The 17,282-nt window shown below is 37.4% G+C and overlaps 1 protein-coding gene across 1 annotated transcript in view; it reads left to right on the top strand.

Moving 5' to 3' along the window:
- The window catches only part of LOC125672952 (TAR DNA-binding protein 43-like), a 7,525-nt gene extending 5,893 nt beyond the window's left edge, over window positions 1–1,632 (top strand). Inside the window, exon 4 of the mRNA XM_048909154.2 lies at window positions 1–1,632. This exon is cut by the window's left edge and continues 53 nt beyond it. Coding sequence (XP_048765111.1) covers window positions 1–607 — 607 coding nt within the window. The 3' untranslated portion in view covers window positions 608–1,632.
- The last annotated feature ends 15,650 nt before the right edge of the window (window positions 1,633–17,282 follow it).

Here is a 17,282-nt window from a genome sequence, read left to right as displayed (position 1 = left end):
AGACATCACCGCAGATGACCTGAAAAGTTACTTTTGCAAATATGGGGAAGTGTCGGATGTTTTTATTCCCAAACCGTTTCGAGCATTTGCTTTTGTTACTTTTGCAGATCACCGAGTTGCCCGGGCTCTCTGTGGGGAAGACCACATTATAAAGGGGGCCAGTGTTCACGTGACCACTGCAGCTCCGAAGAATTCGGATAGAAATGAAAATCGAGGGAGGTTTGATCATGGGGGAGGTGGGAGGGGTGGGGGACATGGGGGCTGGAACCAGCAGGGTAAGCCCATTGCCACTGTAGGGACAGTTCCACCTGTTCCTGACCCAAACATGGCTAACAGTATCGGCATGAATTTATTAAATTCAGCTGTTTTAGCAGCAGCTCAGGCCATGTTGCAGAGTCAAGGTCAACTGCCAGCACCACAACCCCAGCCAGTGGGTCAAGGTCATGGAGATCCATTTGGTGTTCAGACAACCACTGCCAGACAGACTCAGCAAACAGGGTTCTTTGGAAGTCAGAACTCTGCAGGCTGGGGGAACACTGACACCAACACCACTGCTGGGGGATATCCAAACTGGGCAGGGAACTCTCAGCAGAGTGGATGGAGCTAGTATATGTGGGAGATCATGAAGTGGGGTGTGCATCAGAGTGTGTTATTTTTACTATGCAGAGTGTCTAGCGGTATATGTTTATGAGGTCACTTGAGCAGTTTCTAGAACTGTGGTTATAACATTTGTGTTTTGATTGCACCATAGCTATAGTAGTGCTATGCTCTTCCTTTAAGTTCTTCAACAGAAGAATTTATCATGTATAACGCGACAGGTTGTTAAGAACTTCCATACAAATGTGGTGTAAAATGAAATTAACTTTGAAATGCCACAATAACACATTTTTTAAAGCTGAAGATTTTAAAATTTGAACGTAGTTCCACTATTTGTTTGTTATGACATTTTTTTGTTAAACGTGATTTGAAAATTTATCTTATGTACATAGTATTAAGTGAAGGTTTCTGTACAGCATTCATCCATTGTAGCAATGTGTCCACTGAAGAGCCATCGGCATTCCTACTTGTTTTTGTTGTCAAATACTTCTTTTTTTTTTAAAGAATGTCTTCTATATTATCCCAAGGAAACCATTCAATATTAGCTACACTGTTATTTTCATCTTATTTTTTCAGGAGTCAATACTATTGTAACTATTTGAAGTAGAATTCCAATCTGTAAGATAAATATGAACTTGTGATCTTGCACATAATGAAAATTGAATGGACTAGAAGGTAATATAAAATGAGCTGAACTTGAGTGCACTGGAAAAGACTGAATCATATATTGAGTGCACTGGAAAAGACTGAATCATGAATGGAACAGATTGAATCTTGAGTGATTTGGAGTGGAATCTTGAGTGATCTAGAACAGACTGAATCTTGGGTGATCTAGAGAACAGACTGAATCTTGGGTGATCTAGAGAACAGACTGAATCTTGGGTGATCTAGAACAGACTGAATCTTGAGTGATCTAGAATGGATTCGAAGGTGTATGGATGGTTTGGCGTGGACACAGATGAAGTAGAGTGATTTTGTTTTTATGTTGTATTGTGCAGAAAGAATTAAAGGGGAGTGTATATATGGTGTGCAAAAGAGTTTGGATTGCTTTTTTTGATCAGTTTACTGATAATGTGTCTTTATCTTTCAGGAGTACCTCCTAGAGGCACATGCGCCATCAGAAAGAGATGCCTGGCCTAACTAATATTTTGTACAGTTCATTTTCAAGTGTCTGGTGTCACAATGTTCGTACAACTTTGTAAGAACTTAAGAAAACTAGACATGTTTTGTACGTTCAGGGTTCTTTGGCACACGAGTATGATATATGGTAGGCAAAGCTGTAGAAAACCCTTCGTTAAACATAGTCAGGACCTGGCCAGCCATGTGTGTGGCACACAGGTATGGTACAGTTGAACTTCGATATCTCGAATACTATGGATATGTCGAAGTGATTCGGAAGTCTCGGCCACTTATTCTTTAAGTATTTTATCCTCGGATATCTCGGAAAGTTTTTCTAGGTCCCATCGAGTTGGAGATAACGATGTTTGACTGTATATGGTAGGCGGAGTTGTAGAAATGCCTTCATTAAACAATCAGGACCTGGCCAGTCCTAGATTACTGGTCACTGTCTAGATGCTTCATGTATTACATTTCGTCCTACTAGAATAACTTCACAATATCTGAATTTTAGAAGTAAATTCAACTGAATTGGGTACCCTCTGCTGATAGGTTTATAATACTCATCACGATGCTTTTCTTGACCGAAGTTGATTGATTGTGTATGTTTAACGTCCCTCTCAGTAATTTTTCACTCACATGGAGACGTCGCTATTGCCGGTAAAAAGCTACAAAATTTAAGCCTATGCTTGGCGCTTACGGCTTTTGAGCAGGGAGGTATCTTTATCGTGCCACACCTGCTGTGACACGGGGCATCCGTTTTTGCGGTTTTATCGGAAGGACCGCCTCAACAAGTCGCCTCTTACGACAAGCAAGGTGTACTGGGGACCTATTCTGACCCGGATCCCCACGAGACTTAACCAAATTAATTTACTTCAAATAAACGACTTTTGTATAGATAAAACTTCCGGAAGCCAGTTTGACTTTGGGAAAAACTCTAACGTTTTCATGGATCTTTTTTGAAGTATTCTATATTTTGCAGTACATGACGACACTCTTCAGTTGTGTTTTCCTTTCTACAACATTTTGTGGACTTTGAATGTCACAGAAGGACATGGTTCTCTGTTCTTGTAGAACTAGTTACCGTCTCAATAGCGTCAAACATTTTATCAGAGAATTTGGAGAAGTTGCATTACCTCTCTTTGTGCCGCTATAGTCAACCTGTTGATTTCTTGTCGTATGCTATTCATATCATAGAAATGTGTGTCTTCTTATCATGAATGTATTAGTACATCTGTTAATCGGTTCGACTCTGGCTGCATCTTCTAAATGAATGGAAATGTGAAGAAAATAATACTAGAATTTCCAGGAAATAGCACATGATACAAGTAGTACTTGTACTTGAACTCTTTTTCTTTGAGCATGAATGGGGGGGGGGGGGGGGGGGGATAGAAATCCAGTTGTCACAACACGCCATCTGACAATAAACAAAGCTTTGAGCGAACTATGACTTTAGGACGCCTTCAAATAGATTGGTTAAAACTTGCAGTTTTATTTTTATTGCTTTCAATTTTTATGCTTAAATATGCTTTGTATAAAGTAATTGTCAACCTGTAAGTTCTGTATCTCCAGTCGTAGTACAAACTATCATGATATATACTAACGGAACTCTTCCGAGTTGAGTTCAGGTAAATATGAAATGGTGACCGTTTGCAATGGCTTAAAAAATAGCCAACCTTATTTAATGTGGGATGTACACTACGTAAAGTAAGAAATGCATGTTTCATTGTGATAGGGAGTCAATAGGATGTCTAAGGCGAAAAGCTGAAACGGACAAGAAATTCAGTTTCACCCATTTTAATCGCAACAAGCGGCCGAAGTTCAGGCAAGTTTTCCCGCATCACTTTGTGTGACACTGGTCTGAGATTCAGAAGAGGCGTTAGTCCTAATATCCAACCTCGACGAATCTCGCTTAGATTGATTTTATACCTGAAAACGGGATGGGCGAGGTTGGCGTTAAATCGGTTGTTTTTTTTTTTTTTTTTTAGCGTGTATGTGAATCCGTTCTACACATGTCGATGGCGGTATGCGGGGGTGGTGATATGCCGAGGTAACACTACTTGAATAGTGGTCATTTGGCCAAGGTTACTGGTAATGTTTTGAAATCTTTGTCTAGGCCATACTGCAATGGATCAACGCTAGAATATCGTGTTTATAGCAGAAAGGTTACTTACGACCAAATGTTAAGAACGTGCACCAAGGTCACTGCTACTAAAGCCAGAAAAAATGGACGTTTTGATATTGTAGTGGAAAACGTTAAAATCTCGCAGCTATAAAGTCGGTTGGTTGTATATTGTTTAATGTCCCACTCGAGAATTTTTCACTCGTGGAAATGTCACAATTGCCGCTAAAGGGCTACAAAATTTAAGCGTGATATGTCCGGTGCTTACGACCTTTGAGCAGGAAGGAGTCGTGCCACACTTGCTGTGACATAGGACCTCGGTTTGCGGTCTCATCCGAAGGACCGCCCCATTTAGTCGCCTTTGATGACTAGCAAGGGGTACTGAGCATCTATTCTAATTCGAATATTTGCGTGAATACCTGAAGGGATTCTGTGTTTATATTAGGTATCTGACTAATTTACCATTGTACATATGACAAGAAGTGATGTTAGGTATCTTGATCAGATGTACCATCAATTTTTCAGATATCACGCTTAAGGAAGTCAGCTATTCGCAGGTAACCTGAAATTTCAAGTTTTCATTTAACGCTGATATTTGGAATTCATTAACCTTTTCTGGATCGACTCCATTTTTGTGAACTTGCAATCCGAATACGCTTCAATAAAACGATTCCTGATTGGTCCTTGTTTCTTTGTCAAGCTATTCTTATTTGTTGAATATTTATTGAATTATTCATTAGACTTGGGTCAGTAACATGACCTCAAATGCAACGCATTCAGACCCTTTTCCAGTATAATATTTAAAGAAGATCTGATTTAATTAGATTGCTCTGGGTAGTGGCTTAACCCTTTACCTCGATCAGTAGATGACTTGAATGCCACGCCAGAGATTATAACGTGGGCGCCAAAATGAAACAAAAACAAGTATATGCCGAAGGTCGAACCCTGGACTTCGTGCACGACATTCCAGTGTTATAACGATCGAGCTAAAGTGTTAAAGTACACGCCAGAAGTAATAGGATGACCATGTATCTAATACCACCACACTACAATGAAAATTACAATTAGAAAGTTTTACGACTGCGAGCATAAGGAAAGAGCTGACTTGGAATGACCTTATATGTTGGAGCCGACTGTCCTATGAAGGGCCTTGTAACACTACGGGGAGGGCGATGGGCGACCTACCTGGAGATTCAGGGAGGGGGTATATCGTCCTGGGATGGATGTCGTGAATAACGGGCACCTGATCTCACTTCTGGTAAGGACTTGTGAGATTAGTCACTGTTCGCTATCTGGTGTGTCCAGGGGTCCGTATTTGTCCAACTCTCTATCTTGTATTCCTTAAAGGACTTGTGAGATTAGTCACTGTTCGCCATCTTCGCTTTCCTTACATGTACGTAATTTAAATTATCCAAAATATGAAATTCACCATGCATGTGTAGGGCTCACGGCGGGTGTGACCGGTCGATAGGGGATGCTTACTCCTCCTAGGCACATGATCCCACCTCTGATATATTAAGGGGTCCTTGTTTACCCAACTCTTTAATTTGTACTTGTAGGAGTTATGAGATTGATCCGCTGTTCGTTATCTCCACCTTTATAGGAGTCGTGGGATTGATCACTGTTCATTATCTTCACATTTATAGGATATGATTAATTGATCACCGTTATCTTCACCATTTATAGTCCTGAGTTATGAGATTGATCACTGTTCGTTATCTTCACCTTTTATAGGAGTTGTGAGATTGATCACTGTTCGTTATCTTCACCTTTTATAGGAGTTGTGAGATTGATCACTGTTCGTTATCTTCATCTTTTATAGGAATTATGAGATTGATCACTGTTCATTATCTTCACCTTTAGAGGAGTTATGCGATCGATCACTGTTCGCTATCTTCACCTTTTATGGGAGTTATGAGATTGATCACTGTTAATTATCTTCACCTTTATAGGAGTTATGAGATTGATCAATGTTCGTTATCTTCACGTTTTATAGGAGTTATGAGATTGATCACTGTTCGTTATCTTCATCTTTTATAGGAGTTATGAGATTGATCACTGTTCGCTATCTTCACCTTTATAGGAGTTATGAGATTGATCACTGTTCGTTATCTTCATCTTTTATAGGAGTTATGAGATTGATCACTGTTCGCTATCTTCACCTTTATAGGAGTTATGAGATTGATCACTGTTCGTTATCTTCATCTTTTATAGGAGTTATGAGATTGATCACTGTTCGCTATCTTCACCTTTATAGGAGTTATGAGATTGATCACTGTTCGTTATCTTCACCTTTATAGGAGTTATGGGATTAATCACTGTTCGTTATCTTCACCTTTTATAGGAGTTATGAGATTGATCACTGTTCGTTGTCTTCACATCTCATGGATCCATCTCATGCAACGACCGCCCTCAGATGAGGGACTGGCTTTGTGAAGAACGCTGGGACGTATCTTTGTTCGTGATTGATCGATATACTCTGAGAATATCCATTCCTATTCAACTGTGTATAAACCTTCCGGCCTGTTCAAAACAATTTCATTGCCCACACCATGTCCACGGCTTATGTAATTCCTATCATTTAACGTAGTTCCACACTCCTGTGACGTCATAAGATTTTGCAAAGTCAATGATTTAATGACTGGAACACAAATTTTGCTGGAGTCCTTTTCAATAGTTATTGTAAAAACTCTTGTTAGCCATAAAATATTTCAAAAGTCTTAGTTATATTTAAATAATCAATGATATGTTTCAAAACATTGAATTGAAATTATTAAGGAAAGGTATGGATTTTTTTTTTGAATAACTATAACAGATGTACCTCTACTAATATAAACAGAAAAAATGATATGTAAACCATGCTATAAGGAAAATGTGTCCACCTTTGTTTTTTAACATTTTGGAGAATAACGCTAACTCAATAATTTTGCACATATTATCTTAAAACGTGATGAACATATTGAAAATGACATGTGTTTTAGTTATTGACATGTTTCCTGATAAATAAATGCAATTTAAAAAATATTTTGTTGTTTTTATTTTAAGATAACAACAAAAAACTGTTTCCAATGAATTTCTTAAAAATCTACATAGGGGTACATGGCTTCATTAGTGTCTGTAATGAAAATTAATATGGAAATCCTTAACTGTTTTGCCTTTTTTCATTACTCAGAATGTTAATTTATTGATTCCAAACAAAAAAAATGCTACCTAAACCCCAAAAATCCAGGACTAAGGACCCACCTTAATTACTTGTCGTAGGCGTTTTAGCTGGTAGCAGCTCGTGCGAAACCACGTTACACCCCAAATCATCGCCCCATCCCAAATCGTCGCTCGGCATCCCAAATTATCGGCCCGGCAACGATTTGGGACAAGTTTGCACTATCATTAGGGGTGACGATTTAAGATGTACTATTGTACACCCCAAATCGTCGCCCGTCCTATATCGTCGCCCACCAATATTGTATTGATGTTTTTAGGATAGATTACACAAGTTATTTTATTGTACACCCTCTTATATGGGGGTACATAATTAGTTTCACTTGGTCTGTTTGTTTGTATGTACGCACTCATATCCCTGGTGTTTGTCGACCTATTGGGCTGAAGTTTTGTATGTAGATTACAAGTGACCCTCTGACATGCCTTCCCAAATATGAGAATATCTGGAATGAGAGCTATCAGGCGTAATCTAATACAATGTAATGTCACTAACAACCCCATGATCAGCAGAATCTCTCTCTCACTCTCTCTCTCTCTCTCTGAAGGGCAGGGCGAAAACAGTTCATACAGACAACAATGACACCACCACCACCACCAAATACAACTCTTTCAATAGTAACAACACCACTACCAACCAAATCAACAATAACAAATACTGTGACCATAATAAATCGTTTTTAAAAATTATACAACAGAACAAGTAAAAGTCGAAGTAGAAGATTTAAATGCCTTGCTTCTAGGGTCCAGAGAACCTTTTGCGGTTATAGCCGGATCACAAAAGAGGAGGAGAAGGAGTTAACAAACAGGGCCAGTTTATAAGTAAATGATGTTTCCAAATAGTTGCAGCAAGGGGGACGACAATTTGGGATGTGAGGTTATGCCTAAATCATCGCTGGCGACGATTTGGGGTTTCTTATGCAACACCCCAAATAGTCGCTCGTCTATTTGGGGTGTTGCATAAGAAACCCCAAATCGTCGCCCATCCCAAATCGTCGCCGGCGACGACACCCAACATTGCATCTGATGATGAAGACGGCGACTTGTATCCAGTCTGCTATTACCAGAGTTATGGCCGGAAGGCGATAAATGGAGACTGACCACGCTCCAGCCACAGGCGCGACTGATTCACCACAAACGAACCCCAAATTTTGTTATGGATCAAAATAAACCGAAATGTTAGCAAAATCATTGATTTAACAATTTATTTACAGTGAAATTTAAATGAAACAATTCTGACAGGCCTTATAGATCACCTCAGGGGCTATGAAATCTATAATACTTTCCCTGTTCTCCATATCTTAGCAAAATTCTTTCCAGCGGCAGTATCATACAAGAGACGTTCTTATAAAAAAACAAATAAAAAAAACCACAAATACCGCTGAAAGTGCCCTGACTGATGACATGCTTTACATGATATAGTATGTACTATAACACTACATCTGTATGACTGACTGATGACATGCTTTACATGATATAGTATGTACTATAACACTACATCTGTATGACTGACTGATGACATGCTTTACATGATATAGTATGTACTATAACACTACATCTGTATGACTGACTGATGACATGCTTTACATGATATAGTATGTACTATAACACAACATTTGTATGACTATTGTAGACCTGCTCTAGAGTCAAAACTCTGGGGTTGCGAAAATTAACAATTTCAATACATTTGTTTGAGCTTTTCCTAATTATTCCATTAGTTTTTATTTAGTATTCAGCAAAATTAAAGAAGTGTTACGAATGATAACGACATTTAATCACTACCAATGACCATATTTTGGTCCTTCCTGCTTTACATGACTATATGCATTTAGGTTTTCTTAACAATATGCAGTTGTAGAGAAGAATATTTTTGAAAATTGGTAAAATTTTGACAGTCTTTGCCCTAGCCCAGCAGTGCAGGAGTCCTGAAATTGACAATTTATGTTCCTCATGTACCAAAGATGTTTCATACCGAACGGGTATACGTAGTTATCAGGAAGTTTAGTGTTTAATTGTGAACACATACATCATTATAGACCCACCTGGCTTGGATTTATCGAGAGAAAAAAATCTGGAACTTAAGTTTGAGTTTTCGTTTATTTGAGTAGTCAAAATTTGAGTAAAATCTCGGACTTAAGTCCAGGTTTCGACTGAAATCTAGGCCTGGTACCAAACCACAACGAAGATGAAATTGTTTACAATATTGGTAAAGGGCTACACCTGCTTCTTTAGTTTTTTGTCAGACATTGAAACTTTTGATCTCGCCCCTAACTCTATTGTAAAATTCGGTTCTATACTCGTCAGGACTCAACATCATTAGATATAAATGATCCTCGGAGTTCCCCACAAAAAAAGTTATGATCCGGACAAACTTTGTATGATGATCGAGCGCAAGAAGAATTTTTCACATTAAAACAAGACGTCCCCCTTCAGGGAAGGAGAGACATGATAATGAGGAGTGTTCTCACGGATAGTTTTGATTTACAAGTGAGCACATGCTGACCGTGACAGTGTAGAAGCCTGTGGAGGATCCTTAATCTTTACCAAGTACATTACACAGTATCTGTGTTACATTCAAGAAGGAAAACTGAAATTATAACTTTCCATACTTTATAGCAATAAATAATTTCTCGACGTTGTAAACTGACGAATTCCAGCAAATATCCATAGCATGTAGATGATGCTATTACAATGACCTACATTTTTAGCACACCTGAGCTGAAAGCTCATGTGAGCTTTTCTGATCACCTGTCGTCCGTCTGTAAACTTTTCACATTTTCGACTTTTTCTCCAGAACCACCCAGCCAATTTCAACCAAACTTGGAAAAAAGCATCCTTAGGTAAGGACTTTCAAGTTTCTTCGAATGAACGGCTATATACCCCCTTCAAAGGGAAGATAATCACAAAAATAGGGTGGGGTCATTTAAAAACTTCTCAAGAACCACTGGGAAGAGCTGAAATTTACAGGAAAGCTTCCTGACATAGTGCAGATTCAAGTTTGTTAAAACCATGACTCCCGGGGGTAGATTGGGGCCACAATAGGGGATCAAAGTTTTACCTGATAATATATAGGGAGAATTTTTTAAAATCTTCTCAAGAACCAATGGGCCAGGAAAGTAAAAATTTACATAAAAGCCTCCTGAGATAGTGCAAATTCAAGTTTGTGAAAAACATGACCCCGGGGGTCGGTTGGGGACACAACAGGGGGTCAAAATTTACATACAAATACATAGGGGAAATCTTTAAAAATCTTTTTCTCAAGAACCACTGGGCCAGATAAATTTACATTTACACGAAAGCGTCCTGTCAAAGTGCAGATTCAAGTTTGTTAAAAGTATGGCTCCCGAGGGTAGTGTGGAGCCACAATAGGGAATCAAAGTTTTACATACTTAAACATACTGGTGTATAGGAAATATCTTTAAACATCTTCTTTTTAAGAACCATTGGGCCAGAGAAGTTTACATTTACATGAAAGCTCCCTGACATAGGTCAGATTCAAGTTTGTAAATATCATGGCCCCGGGGATATGTTGGGGTTACGATAGGGACCAAACTTTTACATGTGAATATATATATAGGAAAAATCTTTAAATATGGGCCAAGGTGACTCAGCGATGTTGCCCATGGGTCTTTTGTTTTCGTTACTCCCCTCACACCGGAAATTGGGGCGCGCTTACGATTACGGTCCTAAGCTTCACATGCATAGTTTAAACAAATGTTAGGATATTAATTTATGCGTTCATCAGTCAGACCCTATTGTGTAGTTTGTGTATTATGTCATAGATTGGTGGTTGTGAATAAAGTGCTGAACTGAAACATGGTGTCAGAAGCGAATCAAAAGAAAATACCACGACGCATAAATCTAGACAGTCTGCAATTAGTGTGAAGAAAACAAAGCCAAGATTTCGGGTATAGCAGCACAGCCCCGATAATCATGTATGTAATTATTCCCCACTTTTGTACGAGCCCATCTTCCCAGCATCGCACCACGTGCGTGACACGGCACCATTTTCCTCAACCCACATGCGAATATTTTTGTGATGGTGTTGAATGAACTTATTGTGCAACAATAACAATAAGAAACATTGCCTGCATATGGATACTTGTAACATATCATTGATGTGAATTGTCATACGTATTTTCCCCAAACAGAGTACAGAATTGTTCGAAAGTAAATGCACAATGGCTTCCAAAGACTTACCGGTACCTGCTGCTATGGTAGTCAAAGGCGACATTAGGGGCAACTAGAAATTTTTGAAATCTCAGATGTCGAACTATGAAATTGTAGATAAAGACCAACCTATGCGTATAGCAACAAATACTGACGGTAATGGACAAAGACTGCTTTCAGATTTATCAAAATGTTCCAAAAGAGAGGAATTTTTTTTAGAAGCTCTAGATGTTCATTTTATGCCGAAAACCAATGTAATCTACGAACGTTATATCTTTGACACAGCAGACCAGATGTAATCTACGAACGTTATATCTTTGACACAGCAGACCAGATGTAATCTACGAACGTTATATCTTTGACACAGCAGACCAGATGTAATCTGCGAACGTTATATCTTTGACACAGCAGACCAGATGTAATCTACGAACGTTATATCTTTAACACAGCAGACCAGATGTAATCTGCGAACGTTATATCTTTAACACAGCAGACCAGATGTCCAACGAAACATTTGATGATTACTTGTGCCGGCTACGAGAACTTGCCAAAACAAGTGAGTTCGGGGACATTATGGACTAAATCATTCGTGACAGGATCGTATTGGGAACTAAAGACCAAAGTGAACGCGGACGATTAATTAGGGAATCGAAACTTACTCTTAACAGTGCCAAGTATAGAACCAGCAAGAGAACTGCCTGTCAGCTTAAGAAATTACAAGGGCAAGGAGAAACCTACAATAACATGCCTCAAGTCAACTATGCAGCAAGAGGGAAAAAATAAGTACATGAAAGATACACAACAACAGAAAAAAATCATCAACAAAGACACAAAAATACGAAAGCAATGTTGATTCCAAATGCAAATACTGTGGTGGAATATGTGATGGATGACATCATCATTTACGGAGAGACCATGGAATCAGCAATTCAAGATCGTGACCGCAACTTAAAGGCAGTTCTACAAAGAGCTCGCGAGGTGAGACTAAAGCTTAACAAGGACAAATTCAAATTTCGCTAGACAGAAGTTAAGTATATGGACAGCATACTTACCACAGAGGGACTCCGTCCTGATCCAGACAAAGTTAGTGTTATTACAAACATGAAAATACCTGGAAAGGTAAAAGCTGTATAACATTTTATTGGTCTAGCAACATACTTGTCTCGTTTCCTCCCTCACCTCTCAGAAACCTGTGAGCCCTTGCGACGTCTCACAGATAAAGGAGCCCTTTGAACTTGGCAATATCAGCAGGAAGAAGCATTCCAGAGTGCCAAGCGTCTCATGATTCATCAACCCGTACTCCAATACTATAATGTCCGTCAAGAAGTCACAATTCAGTGCGATGCTAGTGAAGTAGGCCTTCGAGCAACATTACTACAGAATGGACAGCCTATTGCATATGCTTCTCGAGCATTATCAAAAACTGAAGAATGCTATGCACAGATAGAAAATGAATGTCTTGCAATTGTCTTTGTATGTGAGAGATTTGCATTACAGTACAGTCAGACCACAAGTCTCTTGAAACAATTTTTAGGAAACCCCTTTTATCCGCTCCAAAACGACTCCAGCGAATGTTATTACGCCTCCAAAAATACACTCTGGATGTTGTTTATACAAGAGGGAAAGATTTGTTCATCGCAGATACCTTGTCACGTGCTACTCTAGAGTACTGTGGACATCAATCTTTCAAACTTGCAGAAGAAATTGCACAGACTCAACAAGCAGAGTGGGTCAGAAAGGTCACACACTCTCTAATGAACCAAATTTGAGAATCTCCAGTAATTAAAGACATTGATACTATCAGGATTGTCTGATACTAAAGAGGACTTTATGGAATGTCAGAGACTCATGCACAGTACAATGTTGTCATTCCCAAATCGCTTAGACCTGAAATGCTACGCCATGCTCATTTCACCCACCTAGGAATTGAGGCTTGCTTACACAAAGCAAGGGACTCATTGTATTGGCCTCTTATGAATGAAGAGATACAGGATTATGTCAGCAAGTGCAGCACATTTCAACGGAAACAGCAGAAAGAACCGTTAATGACACATTGTATCCAGGGGTCCGTGTCTGCCCAACTATCTATTTTGTATTGCTTATAGGAGTTATGAGATTGGTCACTGTTCGTTATCTTCACCTTTCATGATGTCCCAGATCAGCTCTGGTCAAAACATGGAATCGACATCTTTATTTTTAAGACTGGGGATTACTTGGTAACTGTTGACTATTATTCAGACTTCTTTGAACTCGATCTACTTCCAGATTCGTCAGCAGCAACCGTTATCAGTTGTCTGAAGCAACATTTTGCCCGCCATGGAACACCTGATGTAGTTGTAACAGATAATGGCCCTAAGTTCAAATCAACCGATTTTCACGACTTTGCGTGTGATTGGGAATTTCAGCATCTTACTTCCTCACCCTATCACAGCCAATCCAACGAAAAAGCAGAGGCAGACGTGAAAATAGCGAAGAACATTGTACGCAAATCCAAGAAAAATAATGATGATTTGTGGAAGAGCATACTAGATTGGAGGAACACCCCAACTGTTGACGTGGCTAGCAGCCCATCATAATGTCACGTAGAACTAGACATTCATTACCACTGTCACAAAAGTTACGTCAGCCCAAACTTGTGGAAGATGTGATAGATAAGGGGAAGTTCAAGAGACAGAAGGCAAAGTTATATTACGACAAAAGTGTAAAAGAACTCCCACAACTCTAAATTGGACAAACGGTCAGAATGAAACCAAACACCGGCCCAGAAAAGAAATGGCAATATGGAACCTGCATTGAAAATGTTGGAAATCGCTCCTACATAGTGGAAATCAACAACAAATATTATCGTCAAAATCGTAGAGACCTTCGAGCAACAAATGAACCCCATGATGACATACCAGATTACGAGGTCTCAGCAGATTAACCTTCAGTTACTCCCGAGAAGCCTAAAGTGAAGGACAATCAAGTTGTTAAAACTCCAACTCCTCAGAAATCGTGTGAACCAAAACCTGTTACTGTAAACCCAACTAGACTTCGAACAAGTTCACGCGTACCCAAACTCCCAAAGAAGTTTGAGGACTTTAAATTGTTGAGTAAATATTTGATGCGAATGTTTAATCTGATTATATAACCTTTGATTTAATCATAGCATTTTTGATTTCTTCATATGTAAATCAATTATAAATTTAATTGTCATTTTACTCCATTCAATCCCAAAGGAAGGGAGAGGTGAGGATATTAGTTTATGCGTTCATTAGTCACACCCTGTCGTGTAGTTTGTGTATTACGTCATAGATTGGTGGTTGTGAATAAAGTGCTGAACTGAAACAATAAATAGTGTATAGAAAAACTTACACTCTTTATTATGTTGAGTTTTAACAGTTTGTATTATATCTATGACAAAAATCTTCGATTTTATATAAAAAAAAAAAATTAATTAAAATATGCACTTCGTCAAAATGACTGAAAGAAGTAATAAAAATCTAACACATTGACATTTTATCTAAATGTAAATTTGATTATCCTTTCTCCGTTGGGGGTCTGATAAGAGAGAGAGAGAGAGAGAGAGAGAGAGAGAGAGAGAGAGAGAGAGAGAATGATATATCAATATGATAAAAGAATCCAATTCATCAACCTGGTTCCTGTGTTATAAGAGCTAATTTTAAGACCTATGTTTTAAGAGCTAATTAAGACCTATGTTTTAAGAGCTAATTAGGACCTATGTTTTAAGAGCCAATTAAGACCTATGTTTTAAGAGCTAATTAAGACCTATGTTTTAAGAGCTAATTAAGACCTATGTTTTAAGAGCTAATTAAGACCTATGTTTTAAGAGTTAATTAAGACCTATATTTTAAGAGCTAATTAAGACCTATGTTTTAAGAGCTAATTAAGACCTATGTTTTAAGAGCTAATTAAGACCTATGTTTTAAGAATTAAGATCACGTTATAAGAACTAATTCTGTCACATCAACGTTTGTGTGGCAGGTTCAAATTCAATATCAAGCCCAACCATTTATGACCTATATAATCATGCGAGGTTAAATGGGGGGTGGGGGTGAATTCTATGTCAACAATGCAATATAGTGACATTAATAAAAGAATCATCAAGTCACTTTCACTGATCGACAAAACTTAAAGAAATGAATAATTTATAACAACTCGAAAAGGGGGAAAATCCCAAACTTTCGTTTGAAATATTAAATAGAAATAATTTTCTTGAGAGAACTTTTTAGTAGGAGCAATTCTGTAAAGGGGATAAATTTTCTGGGTAAAACTCGAAAACATGAAACAAACATGTGAACTAGGAACAAAAGGAATAGTTTGCTCGTATTATCTTTTAAATCTACATTGTATTTTTAGAAAAGAGGACAAGAGCTGTTTCTGTTTTGAGCCACATGTGTAAAATTATGAAAAGAACTGTTATCAAATATGTTTACAACTTTTACCACAAATACAATTTGTTCTAATAGATTCAAGATTCAAGATGGCTTTTTCTCCACGACTGTTAACTGTATCTCAAGCACAAGTATATTTCAAATTAGTATTTCTAAAAATTCAATTACTGGGTATTTAGATGTTACTTGACTAATTGTAAAAATTAAAGAAAAATAGTTTTACAAGCAAATAGCATTTATTTTCTGATAGCGTTTGAGAAACACAATATTTATGGTAAATTTACTCAAATTACAGGGTCATATCATTTTGCATTTTCTTAAAACCTTAAAGGGACTGATTCACGATTTTCCTCCATTTGTTTGTCACTTTAAATGATCAAAATATAAAGCCTAATATGTTTAGAAGGTTTCAAAAAAAAAAAAATTAAGGTTATTCATCATGACAGAAGCTCATTATAATGAGTTTATTATTTGTTTTGAAAACAAAGATTGAGGTGTATTATTGTTTACGGGGTTTTCAATAGAAATGGATATTGATCCAAATTTATTATATATATCGCATCTCAAGTATACTTTAGGTAAAATGTGTCATTTAAAAGTTAAAATTTGTGATTGTACAAAATGAAGATGATTTAAATTACAAAATTAACGTTTCACTGGTTTGTTTGTTAACATAAAAAAGACTCGAGTCTTTTTACATAACACAGAATCAAAGCTAAAATATTGCTCTTATCCTTGCATTCAGACGGTCCAAATTTTGGTTGTCAACATTAAAGGAACTATATTTTTAATTTTTAACATCAGAAATGAAAAACATTTCTGTCGAAAAACGTGAACCAGTCCCTTTTTAAAAATGCATTTTGATTTCTAATCATGTTGAATCTTGAACTGTGTGAGATGAAATCACGTAACTACATGTAAATCTGACTGATTTCTGTTGTCAATTTTTGAATTAAAAAAATGTTATTGGGAGGCGGGGGATTATATGTTATGGTTTTCGAAAGACTAGGGTTTTTAAATAATATTTTTAATTTGTATGAAATGGAAACGTAAAATTATACGGAAACTTTGGAAGACATATAAGCCAGCGATACGTGCAATATCTAGCACCCCATGATTCAGCTATATCGTAAAAGATGAATCTGTAATGCGCGATGGATACCACCGCAAAAATTCGGTTGAAAACAGATTCATTAAAAACAAACTAAATGTTTTCCCTTAAATGTTTTATTTTTATAAGGAATGCCTAACGACCTTCCCAAGTAAATAAGATCTATCATACTAACTTTATTGGGTATTTCGAAATGAATAAAAAAAATGTATATCTTTTCAGTTTGAAAACCTATATGAAAATCCTATTTGGAAATATTTTTGAATCAATAATAAGTGAAAGGAATTTTTCTTCTTCTATTTTTGAAAGAATTGACGCAAATCAATCCACAACGAAGAATATTCAGTGCAAGTGAAGAGTTGATGTGTGAACATATGTTAAATATAATGTGTAAAATAATATACATAATTTACTTACGTGCTGATGCATCTTTGACCTTTGGGAACAAATAAATTTCCATCACAGTAAATCGGTGAATGAAAGAGATGATCCATTTCAGCTAGACTTGCTCAAGTCTCTATGTTGTTTTTATTACTTTATCATTTCGTTCAAATTT

This window comes from Ostrea edulis, chromosome 1, assembly GCF_947568905.1.
Source record: "Ostrea edulis chromosome 1, xbOstEdul1.1, whole genome shotgun sequence".
Lineage (NCBI taxonomy): Eukaryota > Metazoa > Mollusca > Bivalvia > Ostreida > Ostreidae > Ostrea > Ostrea edulis.
Note: the sequence above shows the minus strand (reverse complement) of the source record. Positions and strands in the feature narration are given on the sequence as shown.